The sequence below is a fragment of the Carassius auratus genome, chromosome 43 (assembly GCF_003368295.1).
Source record: "Carassius auratus strain Wakin chromosome 43, ASM336829v1, whole genome shotgun sequence".
In the NCBI taxonomy this organism is placed as follows: Eukaryota; Metazoa; Chordata; class Actinopteri; order Cypriniformes; family Cyprinidae; genus Carassius; species Carassius auratus.
In genome coordinates, this window is record NC_039285.1 from 6,557,294 (window position 1) to 6,579,141 (window position 21,848).

The following is a 21,848-nucleotide window of genomic DNA, read 5'->3' on the forward strand; positions in this document are numbered from 1 at the left end:
AGTCTAAAATTTACACTTACTCTAACTGTAACACAATTTACAGCGGAAGAAGGCTTTCTGTTTCTCTAAATGAACCCCTAGGTCAATTAAAACAGCTCTCCAGAGAAGAACAAAGGGTGGGCTATTATCTGGCAGCCCATCTTGATACCACCCTTGAGGAAGAAATGTACCTTACTATGGAGGAGATGTAATATCCATGTAATTGGTTTGTTGAAATGCTAACCTCTTAATTTATGCAAAATGAGGCATTTCTGACAGAGGTGAGAAAACTGAAGCCTGTCCAGTATAAATTAAAACTAATCTGAGATTCCTTTGTTTCATGTCTATTATATCTATGCAGTAACGTATGTTGTGTGGCGATTGTTTATTTCATTGTAAATTGTTAACTATTTAATCACTTAGCTCTTTATATAAAATTTGATATATTAGTGGATAAATAGCTATATCACTGTAAAAAAATGTTTGTGCTGCCTTAAAATGTTAGGTTTAGCTACCTTGAAATGTTATGTTCATTGAATTGACAACTATTATTTGAGTTGACTTAACATTTTAGGGCAACACTACACTTTTTTGTTTGTTTGTTTCAACAAGCTAAAACAATTACTCACTTAGGGTAATATTATAAACATTATCAATATTTTCTGATTTTCTGCCCTGAAAAGTTTGAAAAGCGCTAAAGAAATTTTACTTGATATGTGGTATACTATATGTCTTATATAGTATTTATGGTATATTTATATATATAACAAAAAAAATACTAAGTTTAGTGAATATATCTTTGCAAGTGACACCAGTCCAAATGCAAACCTAAAATGGACACCAACTGACTATTGTAGAAAAGTCCCTCTGCCAGGTAGCTGTTTTAAATGAATGACATCATCACTCTCTTTGGTCCTGCAAGTCCACATTGTTGCACAAAGCATTATTGGAAGTTATACATTGAATAGTCCCTTTACCCCAGGGTCTTTCATTTCGATTATGTCATCCTGCACTACAGCCTGGAAACATTCTGGATGACACATTCATAACTTAAGTACCATAACTGTACAAATGATACATTAAAAACAACAAGATGGTACTGTGAGCTAATTACCCATGGAAAATGCAGCTGAGCTCAGTATTAAAAATGAACCGCTCTCTAACACACAGTTACATTATACACAGTGCACAGCACACACAGCCAAATACACATCTTAACATGTCCATACACACATAAATCAAAGCACATCCCTGATAGATTACGTTATCTCACATCTCTGAAGTGTTTGGGCCAAACATCATAATCACTGTGTTTACATGCACATTATTTGGTGATTATTATATTCTACCATCTATACAATACACTTAAGCAAGATTTTGCCATTTATTATGCTCCATTTTTTACTCAGCCAACTTAAACATGTCCTTAACAACAAACACACGAGTATATTGTAATATCAGCATATTACATTTTTTTGTGAATGTAAATGCAGCCAATGGCCTTACTTGATGCTTACATAAATGCAATGTAGGCCTACTGTATTGCAGAATTCTGATTAATGTTGTAAACGCAGTCATTGTAATAATATATACAAAGATGGTGTCAGTTTCTGGGCAGTGGGCCTAAAAGTTAATGTCACTGTATAAACAATATCTAGTTGCGTTTTTCCCTTAGTACAAGCACCATATTACCATAATCAAAATCTGACCGGAACAAGGGTCATAAAAACATAAGCAAGCTTTAAGTGTTTCCCCTAAAAAAACAATCAATTAATCTGTTTTAAACGACTGTTGAACTGCTTTTCGAGTGCTGAACTTACCATTGGCATTTTTCCCACATGTGAGGTGCTGATAGGGCAATAGGAGGCCGTATAACTCCGAATCATTGCTCAGAGCCTGCTCAAAGGATTCTAGAGTAAATTTGGGGATCCCATTATCCTTCTCCACCACCGAGCTATTCAACACCCGGGTGAAGACCTCTCGGAAGAGGCTCTCCATACAGGCCGTCAGGTATATGGCCGCATGCTCGTGGATGCGCACTGCGAACCTGCTGTCCACCATCCACCTGAAGAACTTCCCCACGGAGAAGACCAAGCCACATCTCTCCGATTTCCCCCGGCTGAATTTATCCTCGGTGCTCATGTTGTACATGGACAGCGCGCTGAGAGCCGCGGCGATGCAGTTGACCGAAATGGTCCACGATAGAATCATCTTGATGGCACTTTGGACTTCGTATTTGGTGCATTTGCCGTAGCGCAAACTCAGTCGTTGCGCTTCCCTGGCGATCCTCACCAGAGCGCGGCTCACGAGCGTGGAGAGGCGCGCCAGGAGATCCGCGGAAACGGTCCCGAACCTCAATTCTTCCTCCTTGTTGAGCGCGTTCTCCACCTCCCCGAGGCTCCAGGGCACATCCTCAAGCTCGGGAAGTTTCGCACAGTGTCCGGAACACTCCAGGGTCTCGCCGTCTTCAGCCAGGACGGTGTTGACGGTGTCTATGCTGTTGTGTCGACTGCGCATGGAGTCGGTCAGATGCAAGCAGTGCCCTCCATGCGCATAGGAGATGTGCGCTTCGGAGCAGCACAGAGACAAGCTGGATGACCTGAAGGAGTCCGCGGCTCCACCGTAACCCGAATCCAGCGTCAAATCCTCCAGGGTCTTCACTACGGATTTACCCCTTTTTGCCATAACTGCACTTCATATTGTCCATAAGGCTGAAAGCAAGGGGGAACCTTCCTTTGCAAACAAACGCCACTACTTGGCTGCTTTATTCTGTCCGCAGTAATGTTATTGAAAAGGAACAGGCGAGTTCCCAAATTGTTGCGTTCACTGTTGAAAATGCGCCCCCAACTTTGAAGGAGTAGTGGTGTTGTTATGGCACACACACTAGTGTGTTTAAAGGCTGCGAAGCATCAGTTGGAGGAGGAGCCACATACAGTACTGCATCCAATACGCTGACAGGGTCATTGCTGCGTATTCGGTTGGGTTTGAATTCGCACGGTGCTGCATGATAGATCTGTCTTCTGTGTACTTCTGTTCATTGGGAGATCCCCTCCAAAAAGGTTATGAAGAGATATTAGACCATGCAAAAATTAAACTACCATTATGACACCAAATTAGGCTATATAAATTTAACCAAAATATTTCTTTGTGTTATGACATAAAGGTCATTGAACATTATCTATGTATGTATTTAGATATAGATTTACATACTAGATAAAGAAATTTCGTAGTCTGAAGAATTTATGATAGCTAGCTAGATAGATGATTTTATATTTTTGCTTTTAAAATTAACATTTGCAGTTAAGTAAATTTACTACCGAACTGCTTATTAAACCCACTTTTCCCAGAAATTTTGATTGCACTCCATTTACTAAGACTTCCATCTGTAAATAAAATGTAATTGGTCTCCAGAGTGAAAGCAGAGCTTTAGATCTAGAGGTCTTAAGTGGCCAAAACAAACTGATAAGACTTTATACAACTAGAAGTCAGCATGCATGAAACTGCTCTGATCCAGTAAACCAAGCAGGGCAGAATGTTTGAGGACAAAAAGCAAGGGATCAAATGAACACCTGTCCTCTTCTGTATTCTCCTTTTCATATGGGGCTCAGAGAACAAGATTCCTGTTCATTAATAATGAAGAGTATGCATAATATATCAGTCATCTTGAATGGAGGCTTCTTAACTTCACTCCCAGTCTGAAAAATGTTTTCAATGTAAAACTAAGTATAAAAGTGAGACATCAATCACTTGTTTTACTAGTAGCTTTGACCAATGCAGTAAGTATACAGAAGAATAAAAACACTAAAGAAATAGACATAACTCAAAATGGCATTAAGACATTTATTTTTAAAGACTTAAAGATATTGCAATAGCATCAGTGACTAACATAAAAAAGCAAACAAGATGCTTTTAAAGCTGTACTACACTTGAGCATTTAAATGTTTTCAGACCTGCTTTAATAAAGAGGGGACCATATTTTACTCAACACTGACCTCTTTGGATAACAAAAAACTAAGACTATAAGGAACTTTACATTTTGAAAGCATAACTCGTTTTTACTAATTAAACGCACTGAACCAATAATTAATAATATTTGAATACAAATAATTAATTTGTATCTCATATTTATTCTATTAAGAAGTATCAGATCAAGAAACTATTTGAGAAACGCGCTTGAATTTAGCATTGTGTCGGGGTAGACTGCCATCTAGCGTTCAACTAAAGCAATCATCATGTCTTATTCACTCAAACGACAATAATAGTCCGAACTCAGTTAGTGACGTTACAAATTATCCTCATTCAAATCAATGATTGGGGATGAAAGATATAGGTTATATTAAGTTAACTGACATTTAGGTCTGTCCAGAGTGGTTTCCATGATTAATAAAATGACCAACTCTGATCTCAAATTAGCAGTATAAGAGAGGCTTGATCTTTAAATGATAAATTGTTTCAGTTACTTAATTTTATGTTAATGTTCTCTATATCTATCGAAGTGAAGACCTAGTCAATAAACTAATTATGTATTGGATCAATGTAGTAGTTCCCTTTGTGAAATGCTGTATTTCTCAACATATTGATCTTTCATCATAGACCATTTTACTGCTTAATTCTATGGGATAAGTTGGCACAATAGAACCTGCCATTATTATCTATTACATGCTTTGCAGCAAATTTTCAACAGTAAATAAATAAATAATCAAATGAATACCTTAAATGAGGGTGTTGCACTAGGTGTTTGAAGCCAAAAACAAAAACGAAGTTATTGAAACAGATACAGGTATGTTACTGGACTTTTGACTCAGAATTTTATTAGTAAGCCATTATGACAACTATCCCCCAGTCATCAATATGAGCTAATTATGTATTATATAACAATTACATAATTTATTATTTAGATTGCTACTAGTTTACCTTAAATTCGAAGTGATGTTATGACCATAATAATTGATATACTTAAAGTTACGTCCTACCGCTACTGCACAAATATTTACCCTCATCTGTTGTGCCTTTGTTCATGTGCCTATCCGGGTACTCACGCCCTGTCCAATCAGAGTCGAGCAGTAACATCGGCACAAAAAAACTTTTTCTTTGCATTTATCTAAATGCATTATTATCTTAAGCGACCTTTACACGTCATGGTCCAAGATAATCGAGAACATTCAATTAACTTGAAAAAATCTGCCTCATCTGTGATGTTACAAGCGCGAGTCTGCGCGAGCACGCCGCAGAAACGTGATGGACTATTACGTGTGCTGCATGGATCTGACCAATCAGCTACATTGGTGCCAGTTTGCGTCAGTGGGTAGGCGGAGTCAACTAATGGCTGAGGGTTCGCGGGGTGAGTTGACATTCAACTAAAGGACAACAATCGTGTGGCTATTCATCGCCAATGACGCTTGTAACGATATATGAATAGAAAGCGTGTATTTAAATATGTATATAATCTGAGAACGCATATATTTAACGTTTTAGGAAGGAGTAAGACGGCTGTTGTTTTTTTCTGCCTGTCTTCGCGAGTTCGTGTTGACGCTCGCGTGCTTTCTTTGTTGAGGTTTTCCTGTACGTGTTTTTGTTTGAAATATCAATCCGTCAGTTTTACACTTAGGGGCGCGTTTCTGTCTAGACGTACAGTCTAAACACACTGCGTTCTCTGATGCACGCGCACCGTGTCAGTCACAGGGTGTGTAAAGCAACTATAGGAATTTTCGCTCAGTATTTCAGCCAACATGGGAAAAGTTTTTCTTGAGCAAGGCTGAAAAAGACGCAATCAGATCAGACTTTACACCTGAATTGAGAAGGCAAATTTGGGTTTTGCGGGAGCAGACGTGATTTCAGAAGGGGCTGCGGAATATAAGGAGTAATGGTGGTCAACACGATCCACTGGTTCAGGAAGGGCTTAAGGCTCCATGATAACCCATCTCTGCGGGACTCTATAATAGGAGCCGATACTCTGAGATGCGTTTACATACTGGACCCCTGGTTTGCAGGATCGTCCAACGTGGGAATCAACAGATGGAGGTGAGTTTCCTTTGTGTGCAGAGAACTGAGAAAATCAGATCCTGTGACAAGCCAAGCTGTCTTTAAGTTACACTGCTGTTCAAAAGTTTGATTGTGTTTTAAAGAAGTCTTTTCTGTTAATCAAGGGTGTATTTATTTGAATAAAAATGCAGGAAAAAAACAGTCATATTGTAAAATAGTATTGCCATTTAAAATTATGAATTTAATGTACTTCAAAATATATTTTATTTCTGTGATGAAAAGCTGATTTTGCATCATAATTACTCTATAGTCTTCAGTGTCACACGGTCCTTCAGAAATCTTTCTAATATGCTGATTTATTATCATTGTTAGAAACATGATGAATAAAGTTTAAAAGAACAGCATTTATGTAAAATAGAAATCTTTTCTAACAATATAAGTCTTCATTATAATTTTTTAAATAAATTCAACACATCCTTGCTGAATAAAAGCATTCATTAAAAAAGTAAATAAATAAATAAGAATAATTACTGACCCCAAACATTTGAACAGTAGTTTATATTGTTACTATATATATATATATATATATATATATATATATATATATAAATGCTACTAGTCCAGGACTTGAATTTGTTTTGTAAATGGGGGGAATTTCCTCTTTTGGTGGCTCTTCGGGGGTATTTTTTTTTAGTTGGAGGGGGGAGTTAGGGTATTTTTTTTAGACACATTTTTAAACTACAATTATCCAACCTAAATGTTTCGTCATAGTGTATTTGTATTTTACAAATTATATTGTTGTTGATTCATATTTGTATTGTGAGGAAGATTCTTAAAAAGAACTTTGATTTCAAACTCTTAATTAAATTTATTTTAACTAAGAACGACAAGTAAACCATCAGTAATAACATAATAATATATAAATGTCAAGCAGTGGCACAAACAAATACAATACCAAGATACTACTAAAACGAACTGTGCTTTAAGTTTTTCAGGTATGTATAACAGTAATATTCAGTTACAGAAATACCACAGAATTGGAATAATGACTGACAATGTTTAGTATAAATCAACTGTTTGCGTGAATACTCATCAAGACGGGCATTTTAACTATAGTCTAATTTAACACTGTTTAAATTAGTAGTATTTTAGCAATGAAATTCTATGTCAATATGTACTTTAGATGATAACTGTTCACTTCAGACTAGTATGTACTGTAGTTGTTTTTAGTACCTTTCCCAGTATTACTAGTAATTACTCATTAGGTACTATTATTTATTCTCATGTACTGTAAACTGGTACCCATGTCTTGTACAAAAGTTATTAGAATAAGCACTAGCAAAACTGAAATAGTTACTAGTAGTGAGTGACTAAGAATAAGTACTAGTACATTTTCTAGTGAAATCTGAATATGTACCATCAAAAACTGGAATGCATACTAGTGAAGTGAATAACTTTAGACAGTTAGTTACCAGCAGTCATAGTGGAAATAGTCACCTGGTGCCAAATATTTATATCATCTATTCAATTAGCACTAGCAATTTCACTCATAACTATTGTATGAATACTACTAGCTCAGTATGAAGCTGAGTTTCTGTAAGCTGTACCATGCTTTGTAAAATATATAGCTTAAGAATCTTTACATTTCCAGTTTGTTTGTTTGTTTATTTAATTGATGTTAGCTTATTTATCAATTAAAATTTTGACTTGGTGGCCACGAGTAGCCCTTACTTTAGTATCTATTATAAAGACCAATTAATTAAGTTTAATTTGGGATTGTTTTACCATTAAGGACTTGTACAATACCAAAAGAGTAAATACAACTGCCATTCTCTTGGTTTACTGTTAGTGCTGGGTGGTTATATCTTTATAATAGGGCATTTTGTGGTGCGATATTCTTGTGAGATGCTTGAGCGGTCACTCTCATAGCAGAGTTATGATATAACGTACAGCTCAGCCACCTCTCCTCTCCCTGTGGTGCGGGACATGAGGAAGTAGGTCAGTGTGTCAGATGCGATTACCTCATTCCCCTTTCAGCACTGACTTACAGTTCTTTTCCACCTCCTTCAAACAGACTCTCGCCTATGGTATGTCACCACTCCTTTTCATGGTTGTTAAAAGGCTTCTTTTGAGAGGTCACGTGTATAATTTGTCCCCTGAATTGCCCTGCAATACTTTTGTTCATTTGTAATCGGTCTATGTGTCAAAGACACCCCGGCTGTTGTCCTAGTAATGTGTTTGATTTTACATACACATGCACAGCCTGTTTGTACAGTCCAGCTTGATAGGCAGCTATTTATTGTTTTTTATATATATAGCTAATGGAATTTATTCCAGGATAGCAAGACTTAATTTTCAACAGCTATTACTCCAGTTTTCAGTGTCACATGATACTTCAGAAATCATATTAGAAATTCTAATATGCTGATTTTCTGTTCATTAAATATTTCTTATGTTTCTCAATGTTGAAAATTATTTGGCCTCTCAATGTTTTTCTAACAAACTAAAGTTTGTACTGGAAGACAAAACATGTCATTCAGACTTGTAGAACAAGCTGCAGGTGTGCTTTCATATGCAGATCCATTATATGGCAGTGACTTTAAGAATGTGTGAGCTGATTCATTTTCATCTTGATCTGGGATGTGCTGTAGCGGATCAGACGTCTTTAGGAAGGGTCGCAGACAAGCTCAACTAGATGCTGCTGATTCACCGTCCTACAAGAGGGAACTCTTAACTCTCACTCAGACAGGATTAGATTCTTCTATTATATGCTTATTATATTATATATTCAATGCAGCTAAAAATAAAATCATGCATGCTATTTTACACTGTGAGGATCTAGCTGGCTTGTTTAACCAAACAGTGACCATGAAGTTTGATAAGGTCTATAATAATCTAATAAATAACCTAAATGACTAAACTGATTACCACATTTAGCCCCATGCAACCTAATAAAATCACAAGGTCATTGCCAAATCAGTGGGCTTTTTTTTTTTAAAGGATTAACATTTTTCAAGACAGTTATGCCAAGCTCTAAAATTATTTATTGGATAGAAATTGTGAGTGAAAATATTTATAAAACTCTTATTCTTAATCCTTATTCAATATATCATGAACGACTGTAAGGGGTCATGCAAATTCTTTAGTTAAAAAGCACAGGAACCTTAACAACATTCAGTTCTTAAAAGTCCTGAAGTGTATTTATTTAAGTTTTTAAGTAAAAAATATTATATATATAATTTTCTTCAGTGTACGGAATCTAGGTGTTATCATAGATTTAATAAAGTTTTGAAAGCAAAATTTGGGCAAGGGGCTTTTGAATGTTGCTGTGGACCAATGAGTTTCATTCTTCACAAAAATGAATGTATTATGAAGAATGCTGAAGACCTAACTGTTGCCGTTAGACATTGAATACTACAGTATATTTGATTTATTTCTTAGTTTTTTCAGTACTACGAAAATCTATTGCTGCCATAAACATTCTTCAGAATATCATCTTTTGTGCTCAACAGAAGAAAGAATCTAAATTATGACATTTTTTGAAGGACTATCCTTTTAAGAAACACAGGTGTAGTAGACTGTTAAGCAACTTTAACTGCTTTTAAACACAACTGTATTTTAACTTACTTTCAAAGGAATATTAGGCAGTACACTGTCAGTAAACTAGTATTCCATTCCATTCTGAACACTGTACATGAAATACAGAATATAACCGATATGTTTTTCGACCCCATTTGTCTGTTAGTGCCCTCTGCTGGACAAGTCAGAAAAACCTCACTCTTGTTCCCTCAAGAATTAAAATAAACAACCATGTCTATTTAAACTACTGTTTCATTTACTAGTAATTTATTCAAATTTGATTTCTCTTTGTATTACAGGTTTTTGCTGCAATGTCTTGAGGACTTGGACGCCAGCCTTCGCAAACTTAACTCTCGCCTCTTTGTCATCAGGGGACAGCCCACGGATGTCTTTCCAAGACTTTTCAAGGTCAGCCGCCTAAGCCTATTCAACAGTTTTGTGTAAACGCTCTGTCGGTACATGCTGTTCTGTGTCTGCCTCTTATTTGACACTGCATCTCTTTATTTAATTTTTTCTCCCTAGGAGTGGAAAATCACCCGGCTGTCATATGAGTACGACTCTGAGCCCTTCGGGAAGGATCGTGATGCAGCCATTAAGAAGCTGGCCACTGAAGCCGGGGTGGAAGCCTTCGTCAGGATCTCCCACACACTCTATGATCTGGACAAGTGAGTGTATCTGTAATCATTGCCATATGCCCATATGACTTCCAATGTGGCTGCCAACAGTCCTGTGGGAAGCTGTTGCCCACCATGCCTGATAGTTAACTCTTTATTGAGAATGTTATGCAGAAAGATACAGAGATTTTTAATCTGTCATATGAATACCATAAAGAAATCACATTTCAAATATGAAATATTGTGTTACACAGTTGCATATTACATATTAGCATTTGCTGTGGGAATCATGTTAGTTCTTGTTATTGGCTTTGAATTTTAGTATCTTGACAACTCTGAAATGCCGTTATATTGTGTACATATTCTAATTATCCCATCTGTTGTTCTAGGATCATAGAGTTAAACGGAGGACAGTCTCCTCTCACCTATAAACGATTTCAGACGCTCATCAGCAGAATGGATCCTGTGGAAACACCAGCAGAGACGATCACGGCTGAAGTCATGGGCAAATGCGCCACACCAGTCAACGATGACCATGATGACAAGTTTGGCGTTCCCTCGCTGGAGGAGCTCGGTGAGATGCCGTGCTCCCTCCCTTTGCATGTGTCTGTTGGAAATGAGATTTTGAACAAGTGTTTGTGTCTTCAGGTTTTGAAACGGATGGACTGTCCTCAGCTGTGTGGCCTGGTGGAGAAACTGAAGCTCTGACTCGACTAGAGAGACACCTGGAGAGGAAGGTAGACTTGTCCTCTAATACACAGTTTTGCAGTTATGCTGTTATTGTATTACGCCATATACCATATTTTCCGTACTATAAGTATGAATGAAAACTATGCATTAAATATAATTTATTGATTAAACTGATTGAAAGTGACAAAGATGTTTATAATGTTATAAATGCATTTCAAATAAATGCTGTTCTTTTGAACTTTATGTTAATCAAAGAACCCTGAAAATAAAATATCATGGTTTCCACGAAAATATTCAGCAGCACAAATGTTTTTTACATTGATAATAAAAAGAAATGTTTCATGAGCATCAAATCAGCATATTAGAATGATTTCTAGAGGATCACGTGACACTGAAGACTGGAGTAATGATGCTGAAAATTCGTCTTTGCCATCACAGGATTAAATTACATTTTAAAGTATATGATCAAATATAAAACCGTTCGTTTAAATTTAAATAATATTTCACAATAGTACTGTATTTTTCATAAAATAAATCAGCATTGGTGAGCATGAAAGACTTCTTTTAAACAACAAAACAAATATGGGTCACTCCAAACTTTTGACCATTTGTATATATTATCTTTTTCCATTTTCAGGCTTGGGTGGCTAACTTTGAGCGTCCCAGAATGAATGCTAATTCCTTGCTGGCCAGCCCCACAGGCCTGAGCCCTTACCTCCGGTTTGGCTGCCTCTCCTGCAGACTTTTCTATTTCAAACTCACAGACCTCTACAGAAAGGTAAAGAGAACAGCACTGTCTCACTCTGACTTTCAAGGTACTTTTCATCACTGATAACCGTTCGTAAGATCCTCTTAAGTGGCTGACAAGTTATTCTCATCCTTTTTTTTTCTGGCTTTTCAAATGCAGGTCAAGAAAAATAGTGTCCCACCTCTGTCCCTTTACGGTCAGCTGCTCTGGCGTGAGTTCTTCTACACGGCTGCCACTAACAACCCACACTTTGACAAAATGGAGTTCAACCCCATCTGCGTAAAGATCCCGTGGGACAGGAACCCCGAAGCTCTGGCGAAGTGGGCAGAGGGCCGGACTGGTTTCCCGTGGATTGATGCCATAATGACCCAGTTGAGGCAGGAGGGCTGGATCCACCACCTGGCCAGGCACGCTGTTGCTTGCTTCCTTACACGTGGAGACCTGTGGATCAGCTGGGAAGAGGGCATGAAGGTACTGCAATCATTGTTCTGGATCTCAATAAAAAAACTGTTGCTTTATGTGCTAAAATCTATATTGATATTGTTTGATTTGTTTTTAAAGGTGTTTGAGGAGCTGTTGCTGGATGCAGACTGGAGCGTCAATGCTGGAAGCTGGATGTGGCTTTCGTGCAGCTCATTCTTCCAGCAGTTCTTTCACTGTTACTGTCCGGTGGGCTTTGGTCGACGTACCGACCCAAATGGAGACTATATAAGGTGCTACTCTTGACCCTTGCTTATATCCACAAACATTCAGTTGAATAAAAATGAATAAAAAATTTGGTTCAACATTGAGACCATTCTCTTTGAATGCTGATTTTATTATTACAGACGCTATTTGCCCATATTGAGGGGCTTCCCTGCCAAATTTATCTATGACCCTTGGAATGCCCCAGAAAGTGTCCAGAAAATTGCAAAGTGCATAATTGGAGTGCACTACCCTAAACCCATGGTTAATCATGCTGAGACCAGCAGGATAAACATCGAGCGAATGAAGCAGATTTACCAGCAGCTGTCCTGCTACCGGGGCCTCGGTAAGAAAATGAAGAGCTATTTCAAAACCCCAACTCTTAAAAATCTTGTTTAACTTTCCTGTTATGCTTTTCAGGGCTCCTTGAAACTGTTCAATCCAACGCACCCAACAGTGGAGATGGAGCAGGTCCTTCCTCAGGAGACAGCACACAGGAGAGCACTCACATTACCGGTATCCCGACAAGCACAATTTCATACATCTTAAATTTCATCTCTGGAAATGTCTGATAATGGGGGTTTTGCTGTAATCTTGGGGTTCCCAAATTTGTTCATTAACCGGTCCCCTTACATGTAAAATATATGCCGTATTTTCCGGACTATAAGTCGCACCTGAGTATAAGTCGCATCAGTCCAAAATATGTCATGATGAGGAAAAAAAAACATATATAAGTCGCACCAGACTATAAGTCGCATTTATTAAGAACCAAGAACCAAGAGAAAACATTACCGTCTAAAGCTGCGAGAGGGCGCTCTTTGTCTTCAGTGTAGACTACAGGAGCATTGAGCAGCATTGAGCGCAGCTGTAGACGGCAATGATTTCTCTTGGTTCATTTCTCTGGTTCATGTCAAATAAATTTTGATAAGTCGCACCTGACTATAAGTCGCAGGAACAGCCAAACTATGAAAAAAAGTGTGACTTATAGTCCGGAAAATACGGTACTTGAAGTAAATCATTTAATGACACATTTAAGGTTCTCTGGTTATTGTTCACATAACCAGTAAGAAAATGGGAAAAAAATGCACTTGATTTATAAAGATTTAAATACAAGTTACAATACTAATATTTATGTAAAAAAAAATGTGATATTCCGTTAAACCTAAGTTGAGCTTTAAACATTTAATATGCTCTGTTTTATTTTGGCTGAAATGCTGTTAACTTCTGTACAAAGTCCAAATAACCTATGTGTAAAGAACTCACGTTTTTGTGAAACCCTGGTCTAATTGGTCCAATTTTAGTTATATTGTGGTCATTTATTCATGATGTGTATTAGTAGTTGGGATCATTTGAGTTATATTTGTGTTGGAATATTTACCCTTTCTTTACCAGCAGTGCAGACATCACCAGCAAGTTCTCAACCAAAGTTCTCACCATTTACAGTGTCATGTGGTCAACTGTCTGTCAACAGTGTACAGCCACAGCCAGGTATGTACTGGCTCTGATGCATGGGTTTTGAGTAGGGGTGTAACGGTTCACAAAATTCACGGTTCGGTTCGATACGATACACTGATGTCACGGTTCGGTTCGGTTCGGTTCGATACGTTTTAGATACAGCAAAATGTAAAAACATCTCAACTTTTCAGAATGCCGCAAGCGCACCGCGGGTCATGTGACAAGAACCAACCAATCAGCTTCATCCTTTCCCGTAACAAGGTTGAGAGCTCAGCCAAGATGAAGGAACAGCTGATCGTAGTTGTATATGGATTGCAATTTTGAAATAAATTTAGTAGCAGAGCTACTGCAAGCGATTTTTAGAGCTGCAAATCCATTTATCCTTCGCTGAAATTTTCGCGTCTCATGGAGAGAGCACGTCATTGTTGCTTAGCAAAGACAGACGCCTCATGAGCGCTTCTGCCCGAGCGCTTTGGAAAGGAGGAGAAAGACGTGCTTAGCGTTTTCCACGCGTTTTTAGGAGCGATATGTGAACGGCCCCTAAGGCGCTCGCTCACTCAGCACGCGTTGAAGGCTCGTTGCAAAATGTCTAATGCATTTAACAGACCAGAAATATAAGATCCTAAAATAACCAACAGGTCTGGTGTTTGGGTTGGATTCCCTGTAAGCTATAGTGTCTAAATGCTGCAGGGATAGTTTGCTGCGTGCATGTTTCTCCTTTTTTTCGTCTTTTCCCAGATAGTACTGACGCATATATCCCAGATATTCCCGCTGGTGTTTTTTTTTTTTTTGTTTTTTTTTTTTTTTTATTCCCGCTGGTGTACCCTGTCATGTTGCAGATGCGACATACCGTTGTTTTTTTATCCACCACTCTCTTGCCATCACCATTATAGCTTAAAGGGAATCCAAAGTGCACCCAAACACCAGACCTGTTGGTTATTGGGGGATCTTCTCATTTCTAGTCTGTTAAACGCATTGGCTATTTTGCAACGAGCCTTCAGCGCGTACTGAGTGAGCGAGCGCCTGCTGAGTAGCCTAACATAAACATATAAGATGGTGTTTTTTTCTTCTTCGGGAGTGTCAGGGGCGTTGCCTGTTACGTTGTTTGGGTTATTGGGCTACCTTGTTGAACGCATATCATTATATTTCTATCTCTCTCTTTTTTTTTTTTTTTTTCCAAATATAATTAATTACTCCAACGAACCGTTCGGTATACATAATGCGTACCGCGTACCGAACCGAAAGCGTCGTACCGAACGGTTCAATACGAATACGCGTATCGTTACACCCCTAGTTTTGAGATATAATAAATGTTGCTTGCATGTGAAACAGACCTTAGGCTGCTTTATTAAGATGTCTGTCTTTCCGATCTAGGTTACTCAAGTGTTGGTTTGGTTGGACAAGCTCACACACAGTCACAGAGAGGTGAGTTCTGTTATCCATGTTCTGTAGCACATTCTGAACTAAAGCGGTCTCACTGTGGCCTAACGTTTTAATTTAATTTTAGTTTGTTCTATGTTGAGATTTGCTTATAACAAGTCAATGTCAGACTAGTTTAAACACACCCAATCTTGCAATGAAAAGAAGGGTTTACCTCATGTTTGTGGAGGATTATATTTTGCTGAAAGCATAGACTTTTTAAAGCCAGGGCTATTCATCTGTGGAGTTATACTACCAGTCAAACGTTTGGGGTGGTAAGATTTGTTTGAAATGTTTTTGAAAGATAATATTATGAAATATAATTACAATTTAAAATAACTGTTTTCTGTTGTGATATGTTGTAAAATGTAGTTTATTCCTATAATAGAAAAATAAATCTTTTGGAACATTATGAAATGTCTTTTATCACTTTTGATCAAATTAATGTGTCCCTGCTGAAGAAATGTATTAATTTCTTTAATAATTTAAACATTGTACTAACTTTAAACTTTTGAATGGTACTGTGGAATTTTCATGCCACTTAAACAATAATGTTGTACAAATTACAACCTCACAGGCTGTTTTTGTGTTTAGGGAGAGGGACAAGTGCTTTTTTGAAGCGGCATAGTGAAGAACGAGCTTCAGATGGTTTGTCGAAGATTCAGAGGCATGACAGTAACTAGCTGCTTCAGAAGCAAGGATATACACACACCCTTCTTGAGACTGGTGTTTGGCCCTGTCCTGAACCATGGCTCAAAGGACAATGTCTACACATGACATATCAACTCCATGCTTTGCTTTGCTTTGGCCTTTATGCTTTACCATGGTCTCATTCTGCTTGTAGAGCTTCAGTTAACATTGAGGTCAAATGGGGTGGCCCAGGGTCAGGGGACTGTCAACTAAGCTGTTTGACATTGTATAATGTATGCAGTTGCCGAATTTAAGATGTCTCAATTTTTGCAAGCTGTATGTTGATTAGTTGTGGAGGAAAAGGTTTTGTAGTATTCACACAATCCAAATGTCAAAATTGTTTTCTCTATGAATGTGTGTGTATCTATCATACCATTTGATGTTCATGTGTGCAATGTTGTTGCAATAACTGTGATTTACACAATCCTGTGTAATATTAAGAGGAATGTATTTGGAAATTCATATAGCGATCATCAGGAGCATAGCGGCCACTATTTGAGAATCTTTAAACTAGTCGCTCTTTGATAAGTCAAAGGATTTGGTTGATCTAAATGTTCAATTCTAATTTATAAATAGACATGTTAAAATTTATTTGAAGTCCACAGTGAAAATCTGTATATTTAGTCAGATTTTTGCTTTATATAAAGGAGTAACTATCATTGAGGTTTGTGGCTCTTCAGCACAAATTGATTTGTTTCAAGATAATTACTGGGAAGCAAACCAACTGTATATAAGCGTATACTGGAAGTAATTCAGTCTGCAAAACAATGTACATAACTTTTTCTCTTGCTTATTTACAGACTTGCTGTTATATTTTTTTATATGATACAATACTTTTTTTATTGTTGTAATGTCTTTATAAATCACCATTAAAACATGATAGATCTGTTACAATGCTACAGTGATTATGAGATAATTTGAACCATGTTCATCAGTATTATTGAAATTTATTTTCTTAACATTTATTATCAGTGTTGGCTATTAACAGACCATGTGTAATCTATTTTACACCATCAGATTACTATTATGTTTGTATGAATTACATATTGTACGCATGACCTGTCTGACAACATCAATAAATTACTTTTTAATCTGTTTGGAATATTTTTATTGTGACCCTAAATTGTAAAAGGTGCAGACGCAGTAAATACACAAGGGAAATATCTGAATAATACAGTTCTTGCCTTCCAAACGTTAATATGACAAATTGAAAAGTTTGGGGTTGGTAAGATTTTAGAACATCTCACCAAGGCATTTAATTTGATCAAAAACTAAAAACTTTTTTTTAAATATTGCTATAATTTAAAATAATTATCTATTATAAATATACATTTTCAACAGGCATTACTTCAGACTCGCCACTGAAGACTCTAGTTTACTAGCCTGACTAGTTTACTTCTGTTTAAGGAAAGGTATAATAAAAAAAGGTGTAGTTCGACTAATGATAACTGATTCTTTACCATGTAAACAATATTAATTACAGACAGCCACTCCCATTTGACGTCACACGGTGACTCAAGCAGATGTTTAAAAGCTCCATTATAAAGCTGGGGTTGCGAACACCTCTTCCAAACTTCCAAAGCCCGACGGACGATAAGCTGGTCGTAAAGATGAACATCGAGGGGGAGGAGATGCGCAAACCAATCCGGCTCATCGCGGCTGCCTGCCGTGACATGGGCATAGGAAAGAACGGACAGCTTCCCTGGAGCCTTCCGTAAGACATAGTACAGTTCCTATCATCATTCGATTCAGCTGGAATCGCTGTATTTTATAAGTTATGTTAGATACGAATAAATAATTTGAATCAGTAATCAGATGAATTCATGAACGACGTGACGTGACACAATTCCTTTATTAGCATTCGAGGCATAAAGTTAGGCTATATAGCAATTACTAGTTAAAAAACATCAAATCGATGTTTGTCTGATTACAAAGGTGTTGACCTTCTGGACGGTGTGCAACAATTTCTACATGGTATAAATAAGAAGTTATTGTAAGATTGTTTCTCACAAAGTTCTTTGTGTGTGAGTGTATGTGTGTTTGTTATACACATACACATACACAGCTCACATAAAATTATTTTGAACTTTTAATTTTGAGATTTCAATTTGAAATGTTTATTTTTACTACTTGTCATTTATTTTACATATTTTCTGGATAGCTCTGATAGCTCTCTCTCTCTCTCTCCCTCTCTCTTTGAATGTCACTGACCTTTAGAACTCCAACTGAATGTCAGCAGTTTTTTTTAATTATATTGAAACTTCGAGCCCCCCAGTGCCCGTCCCATTTGAGATAAGAGATAACAGCATGTGCAAACCGGGGCTATAGACTACTGGGAATTGTCTTTATCTTTCTGGTATATAATATTATGTTGGTATGAGCCTTAGCCATGCTTATTAAATTGGATCAATGCATGCAGTGTGATGCAGGATAATCTTGGTTCAATTCTGATTCGGGCACACAGCCCTGCTTTTTCTGAAAGCTATGAGCACATCAAAGATATTTGTCATGCAGCTCAAATTGCATTTTGCACACTATGCAGTTATCAAAGTTGAATTTATGTATATCGTATTGCACACAAAATATCTAATGTGCTTATGTTGTTTACAGAAAAGAATTTCTGTTCTTTATGGATACAATTACAGCTGTGTCAGCACCTGGTAAGTGGCTTTAAATTCTATGTATGGTTTGATTTATATTTTAGTTAATGTAATTTTAACAGTATAATGAAAAATCATAACTGTTTTTTTTTCCTCTCTCTCTGGTGCACATCAGGGAAGAAGAATCTGGTTGTCTGGGGGCGAATCTCCTTGTCCTCCTGTCCTGAGACGGTCTTCCCTTTGGCCAACTGCATCAATTTGGTATTGAGCAGGAAGCTGACGTAAGTATGTTCATTTATAAACACTTTTATGCAACTGTACTTCCATTCAAAAGTTTGGGGTCAGTTTTTTTTTTTTTTTAAGAAATCAATGCTTTTATTCAGCAAAGATGCATGAAATTGATCAAAAGTAAAGACATTTATATGTTACACAATATTTATATTTAATATAAATGTTGTAATATTGTATGCTTTGGAACTTTATATTCATCAAAGAATCTTTAAACATTGTATCACAGTTTCCACAAAGATATAAAGCTGCATAACTGTTTTTTTTTAATAATAATAATAATAAATCAGCATATTTAAAAGATTTCTAAAGGCTGCTGAAATTTAAACTTTGCATCACAGGAAGATATATATTTTTTATTATAATAATATTTCATAATATTATAGTTTTATTATTTGATCAAATAAATGCAGGCTTGGTGAACATAAGAGACTTCTTTCAACAGCAACAAATATATATTTATATACTGACCCCAAACTTTTGAAAAATAACTTATATTACAATTTCTGTACTAATTTACTATATTCTGCATTACTGCAGTGCAGTGCCTCCACGTGCCCACTATCTGTGTAAGGATTTCGGATCAGTAATTCGTCTGGCTTCTGAGCCCCCCTTATGTCACACTGTGGAGACCATCTGGGTTTTAGGAGGCACAGAGGTGTATAAGGTGAGAAACCTGATCTGTGCAACATGTCTATAAGTGTAAATATATACAGTAATTCAGTTAATATTGTAACTGTGCTATTTAGGAAAGTCTTGCGCATCCATGGTGTGATCTCATCTATCTCACTGACATCATGGCCGAATTTGACTGCGATGTCTTTTTCCCCAAATTTGACCGCAATGTTTTCAGAAAACAAAAGGGGTAGGATTATCCCCTCATTTATTAGAGTTACAAATATAATATGGCATAATTTTACAATTAGGTCCAATTTGTTAACATAAGTTTGTGCATTGTTTAACATTAACAGTGAGCAATACAGTAGTTACAGTATTTGTTAATCTTTGATCATGTTTGTTCATTGTTAGTTCATGCAAACTCAGTTCCATTATATTAAATGAACATACACTTTTGATTTCAATAATGTAGTAAATGCTGAAATAAATATTAAATAAGATAAAAAAAATGCTTTAGATATATGATTAATTGTGAGTTCATGTTAACAAATGGAACCTTATTGTAAAGTGTTGCTGATCATACTTGCCTCATATTATGCATTGTAATTTTGTCTGATTAATTGTTGATTTTCTTTAAACAAGCTTTCCAGGAGTACCAGATGAAATTCAGGAAGAAAATGGTATTAAATTTCAATTTCAAGTCTTCAAGAAAGAAGCTTAAAACTGAAGCTGGGAAGAGACCAGACTGAAAAACTACGGAGCCCCAAAGGGGACAAGGTACTACTAATGGAGGAAAAATGCGCTTGCATTGTCTCGCAGAATTATTACTTTCTCCCGAGAACCTTTACGTTCTTACGCAGAACAGTTGCATTCCCTCGCAATAGTATTAAGAGACATTTTGCATTTTCTTGCAAAAAGTATAGCATTCTCTCCCCAAAGTGTTGCATTCCTTTTTGTGCTCTTTGCATTCCCCTGAGAAACTTTGTGTATTCTCGCAAGTGTTAGATTCTACCAAAAAAAAAAAAAAAACCTACAAAACATTTACATTCTCTCACTAATATATTGTTTTTGTATTGAAAAACTATAGTTATTGTAAAACTGTACTTGTTGTATTGGTTTTAACAATAATGTCAGCTTTGCAGACTTTAAGAATATTGCACAGAAGAACACTTTATATCAAAGGCTCTGTTGAGAGCTACAGTATGTCACTGGTGGACTTCATAACCATCAAATCATAAGCATTTCAAAGCAGCAAGTTCTTCATATAAACCATATGAAGATAATTTACATAATATCAACTTTTTTCATTACATAAGAAATCACACCACACATGATCTGAAACAGCAGATGCACTCAGTGCTGCCAGTGATGAGCACCACTTCTCTCACGGTTACACATGAAACAGTTTGTGACCACTCACCAGATCCACTGTTACTCATCTCACGGTCACCATAGTGACACGAGTGTGATGAGTCAAAGCAGATCAGGGAGATGGGACACAGTAGGAGTTATATATATATGGTTTGTGTATACATACCATCTGCTGTGTGAACCTTACTCAAGTTAGCAGGCTATTAGTTTTTCTGTCATGTAAGTTTTGTAGGCAGTGTATTTAACTTCTTATAATTGTGATATTCTATAAACTTGTTTTTTTTTGTGTGAAATTAAATATTTTGTGCTATAATAAAGTTTGTTTCTATAATAAATTGTTTCTAAAAGTGTGCAGCATTTAATGGCATGTTACTATACAATTAAACATATACATACACACACACACACACACATATATATATATATATATACACTTTTTTTTTTTTTTTTTTTTTTTTGAGTAATTGTCCAGTATACATTGGGACAGTGAATAACTTTCGCCACTAGATGGAGTCTGCAGCTAGGATATAGTCCAGACTCCAGCTGTAATGCTGCAGTCAACCTTTAGGAAATGTTTGAAGTATTTAACTGGCCTTCCCAAACACGAGTTTGTCCCATAAGTCTTTTCACATAAGATCCTTTTTAAAAAATTCTCAAAACATGCTGGATAAAATTTTCAAAAACATGAAAATCAAAGGTGAGATGTTGTTAACTGTTATACTGACAGTTTGGCGTCAGTGATTTTGTGATGCTTTTATTCAGCAAACATGCATCAAATGATCAAAAGTGACTAAATTTTTAAATAAAAAGCAGCACTGTTTTCAACATTGATAATAAAAATAATAATTAAAAAAATAATTTCTTGAGCACCAAATTAGCATATTTAGTGTTATAATATAACACTGAAAACTGGAGTAATAATAATAAAAAATTATAATAAAAATAATAAAATTCAGCTTTGCCATTCAAGTATATTCAATTTTTACAGTTGTTTTAAATAGTAATAATATTTCACAGTGTTACTGTTTTACTTTGTTTTCGATCAAATAAATGACACAATGGTGAGTATAAGACACTTCTTTCAAAAACATTAAATACAATAGACTAATAGTGAAACCATAAAATTATTTT

The 21,848-nt window shown here is 36.4% G+C and overlaps 3 protein-coding genes across 5 annotated transcripts in view; 2 read left to right on the plus strand and 1 right to left on the minus strand.

Moving 5' to 3' along the window:
• The window catches only part of LOC113061567 (ankyrin repeat and BTB/POZ domain-containing protein BTBD11-B-like), a 53,742-nt gene extending 50,886 nt beyond the window's left edge, over nucleotides 1-2,856 (minus strand). The window contains exon 1 of one of the 2 annotated variants that reach the window (XM_026230761.1): nucleotides 1,800-2,664. In XM_026230761.1, the coding sequence (XP_026086546.1) occupies nucleotides 1,800-2,664 (865 nt within the window). Of the gene's footprint in view, nucleotides 1-1,799 lie in introns of both variants that reach the window. The other variant, XM_026230762.1, reaches the window with a different exon arrangement.
• Nucleotides 2,857-5,274: 2,418 nt separating this feature from the next.
• LOC113061568 (cryptochrome-1) lies at nucleotides 5,275-16,673 on the plus strand. Of its 2 annotated transcripts, none has more exons than XM_026230763.1 (13): nucleotides 5,275-6,000; nucleotides 9,840-9,948; nucleotides 10,063-10,205; nucleotides 10,544-10,728; nucleotides 10,803-10,891; nucleotides 11,482-11,622; nucleotides 11,752-12,063; nucleotides 12,154-12,305; nucleotides 12,420-12,622; nucleotides 12,697-12,792; nucleotides 13,669-13,764; nucleotides 15,106-15,156; nucleotides 15,745-16,673. In XM_026230763.1, exons 1-13 carry the CDS (start codon nucleotides 5,843-5,845, stop codon nucleotides 15,831-15,833), a joined length of 1,824 nt encoding a protein of 607 aa, XP_026086548.1. In that variant the 5' UTR covers nucleotides 5,275-5,842; the 3' UTR covers nucleotides 15,834-16,673. The 2 variants fall into 2 exon arrangements, with proteins under 2 accessions (XP_026086548.1, XP_026086550.1); XM_026230765.1 differs by having other exon boundaries at nucleotides 13,672-13,764.
• A 565-nt stretch (nucleotides 16,674-17,238) lies between these two features.
• LOC113061569 (dihydrofolate reductase-like) lies at nucleotides 17,239-21,039 on the plus strand. Its single transcript, XM_026230766.1, has 6 exons — nucleotides 17,239-17,554; nucleotides 18,451-18,500; nucleotides 18,616-18,721; nucleotides 19,269-19,395; nucleotides 19,478-19,593; nucleotides 19,989-21,039. Exons 1-6 carry the CDS (start codon nucleotides 17,364-17,366, stop codon nucleotides 20,065-20,067), a joined length of 669 nt encoding a protein of 222 aa, XP_026086551.1. The 5' UTR covers nucleotides 17,239-17,363; the 3' UTR covers nucleotides 20,068-21,039.
• Nucleotides 21,040-21,848: the final 809 nt, after the last annotated feature.

Excerpts from the sequence above, each read along its gene's own strand:
- LOC113061568 (XM_026230763.1), top strand. The coding sequence starts at position 5,843 with ATGGTGGTCAACACGATCCACTGGTTCAGGAAGGGCTTAAGGCTCCAT. Across the intron at positions 6,001-9,839 it reads GTGGGAATCAACAGATGGAG|GTTTTTGCTGCAATGTCTTG; the intron begins GTGAGTTTCCTT and ends TTTGTATTACAG. Across the intron at positions 10,892-11,481 it reads AGAGACACCTGGAGAGGAAG|GCTTGGGTGGCTAACTTTGA; the intron begins GTAGACTTGTCC and ends TTCCATTTTCAG.
- LOC113061569 (XM_026230766.1), top strand. The coding sequence starts at position 17,364 with ATGTTTAAAAGCTCCATTATAAAGCTGGGGTTGCGAACACCTCTTCCA. Across the intron at positions 18,501-18,615 it reads TACAGCTGTGTCAGCACCTG|GGAAGAAGAATCTGGTTGTC; the intron begins GTAAGTGGCTTT and ends GGTGCACATCAG. Across the intron at positions 19,594-19,988 it reads GTTTTCAGAAAACAAAAGGG|CTTTCCAGGAGTACCAGATG; the intron begins GTAGGATTATCC and ends TCTTTAAACAAG.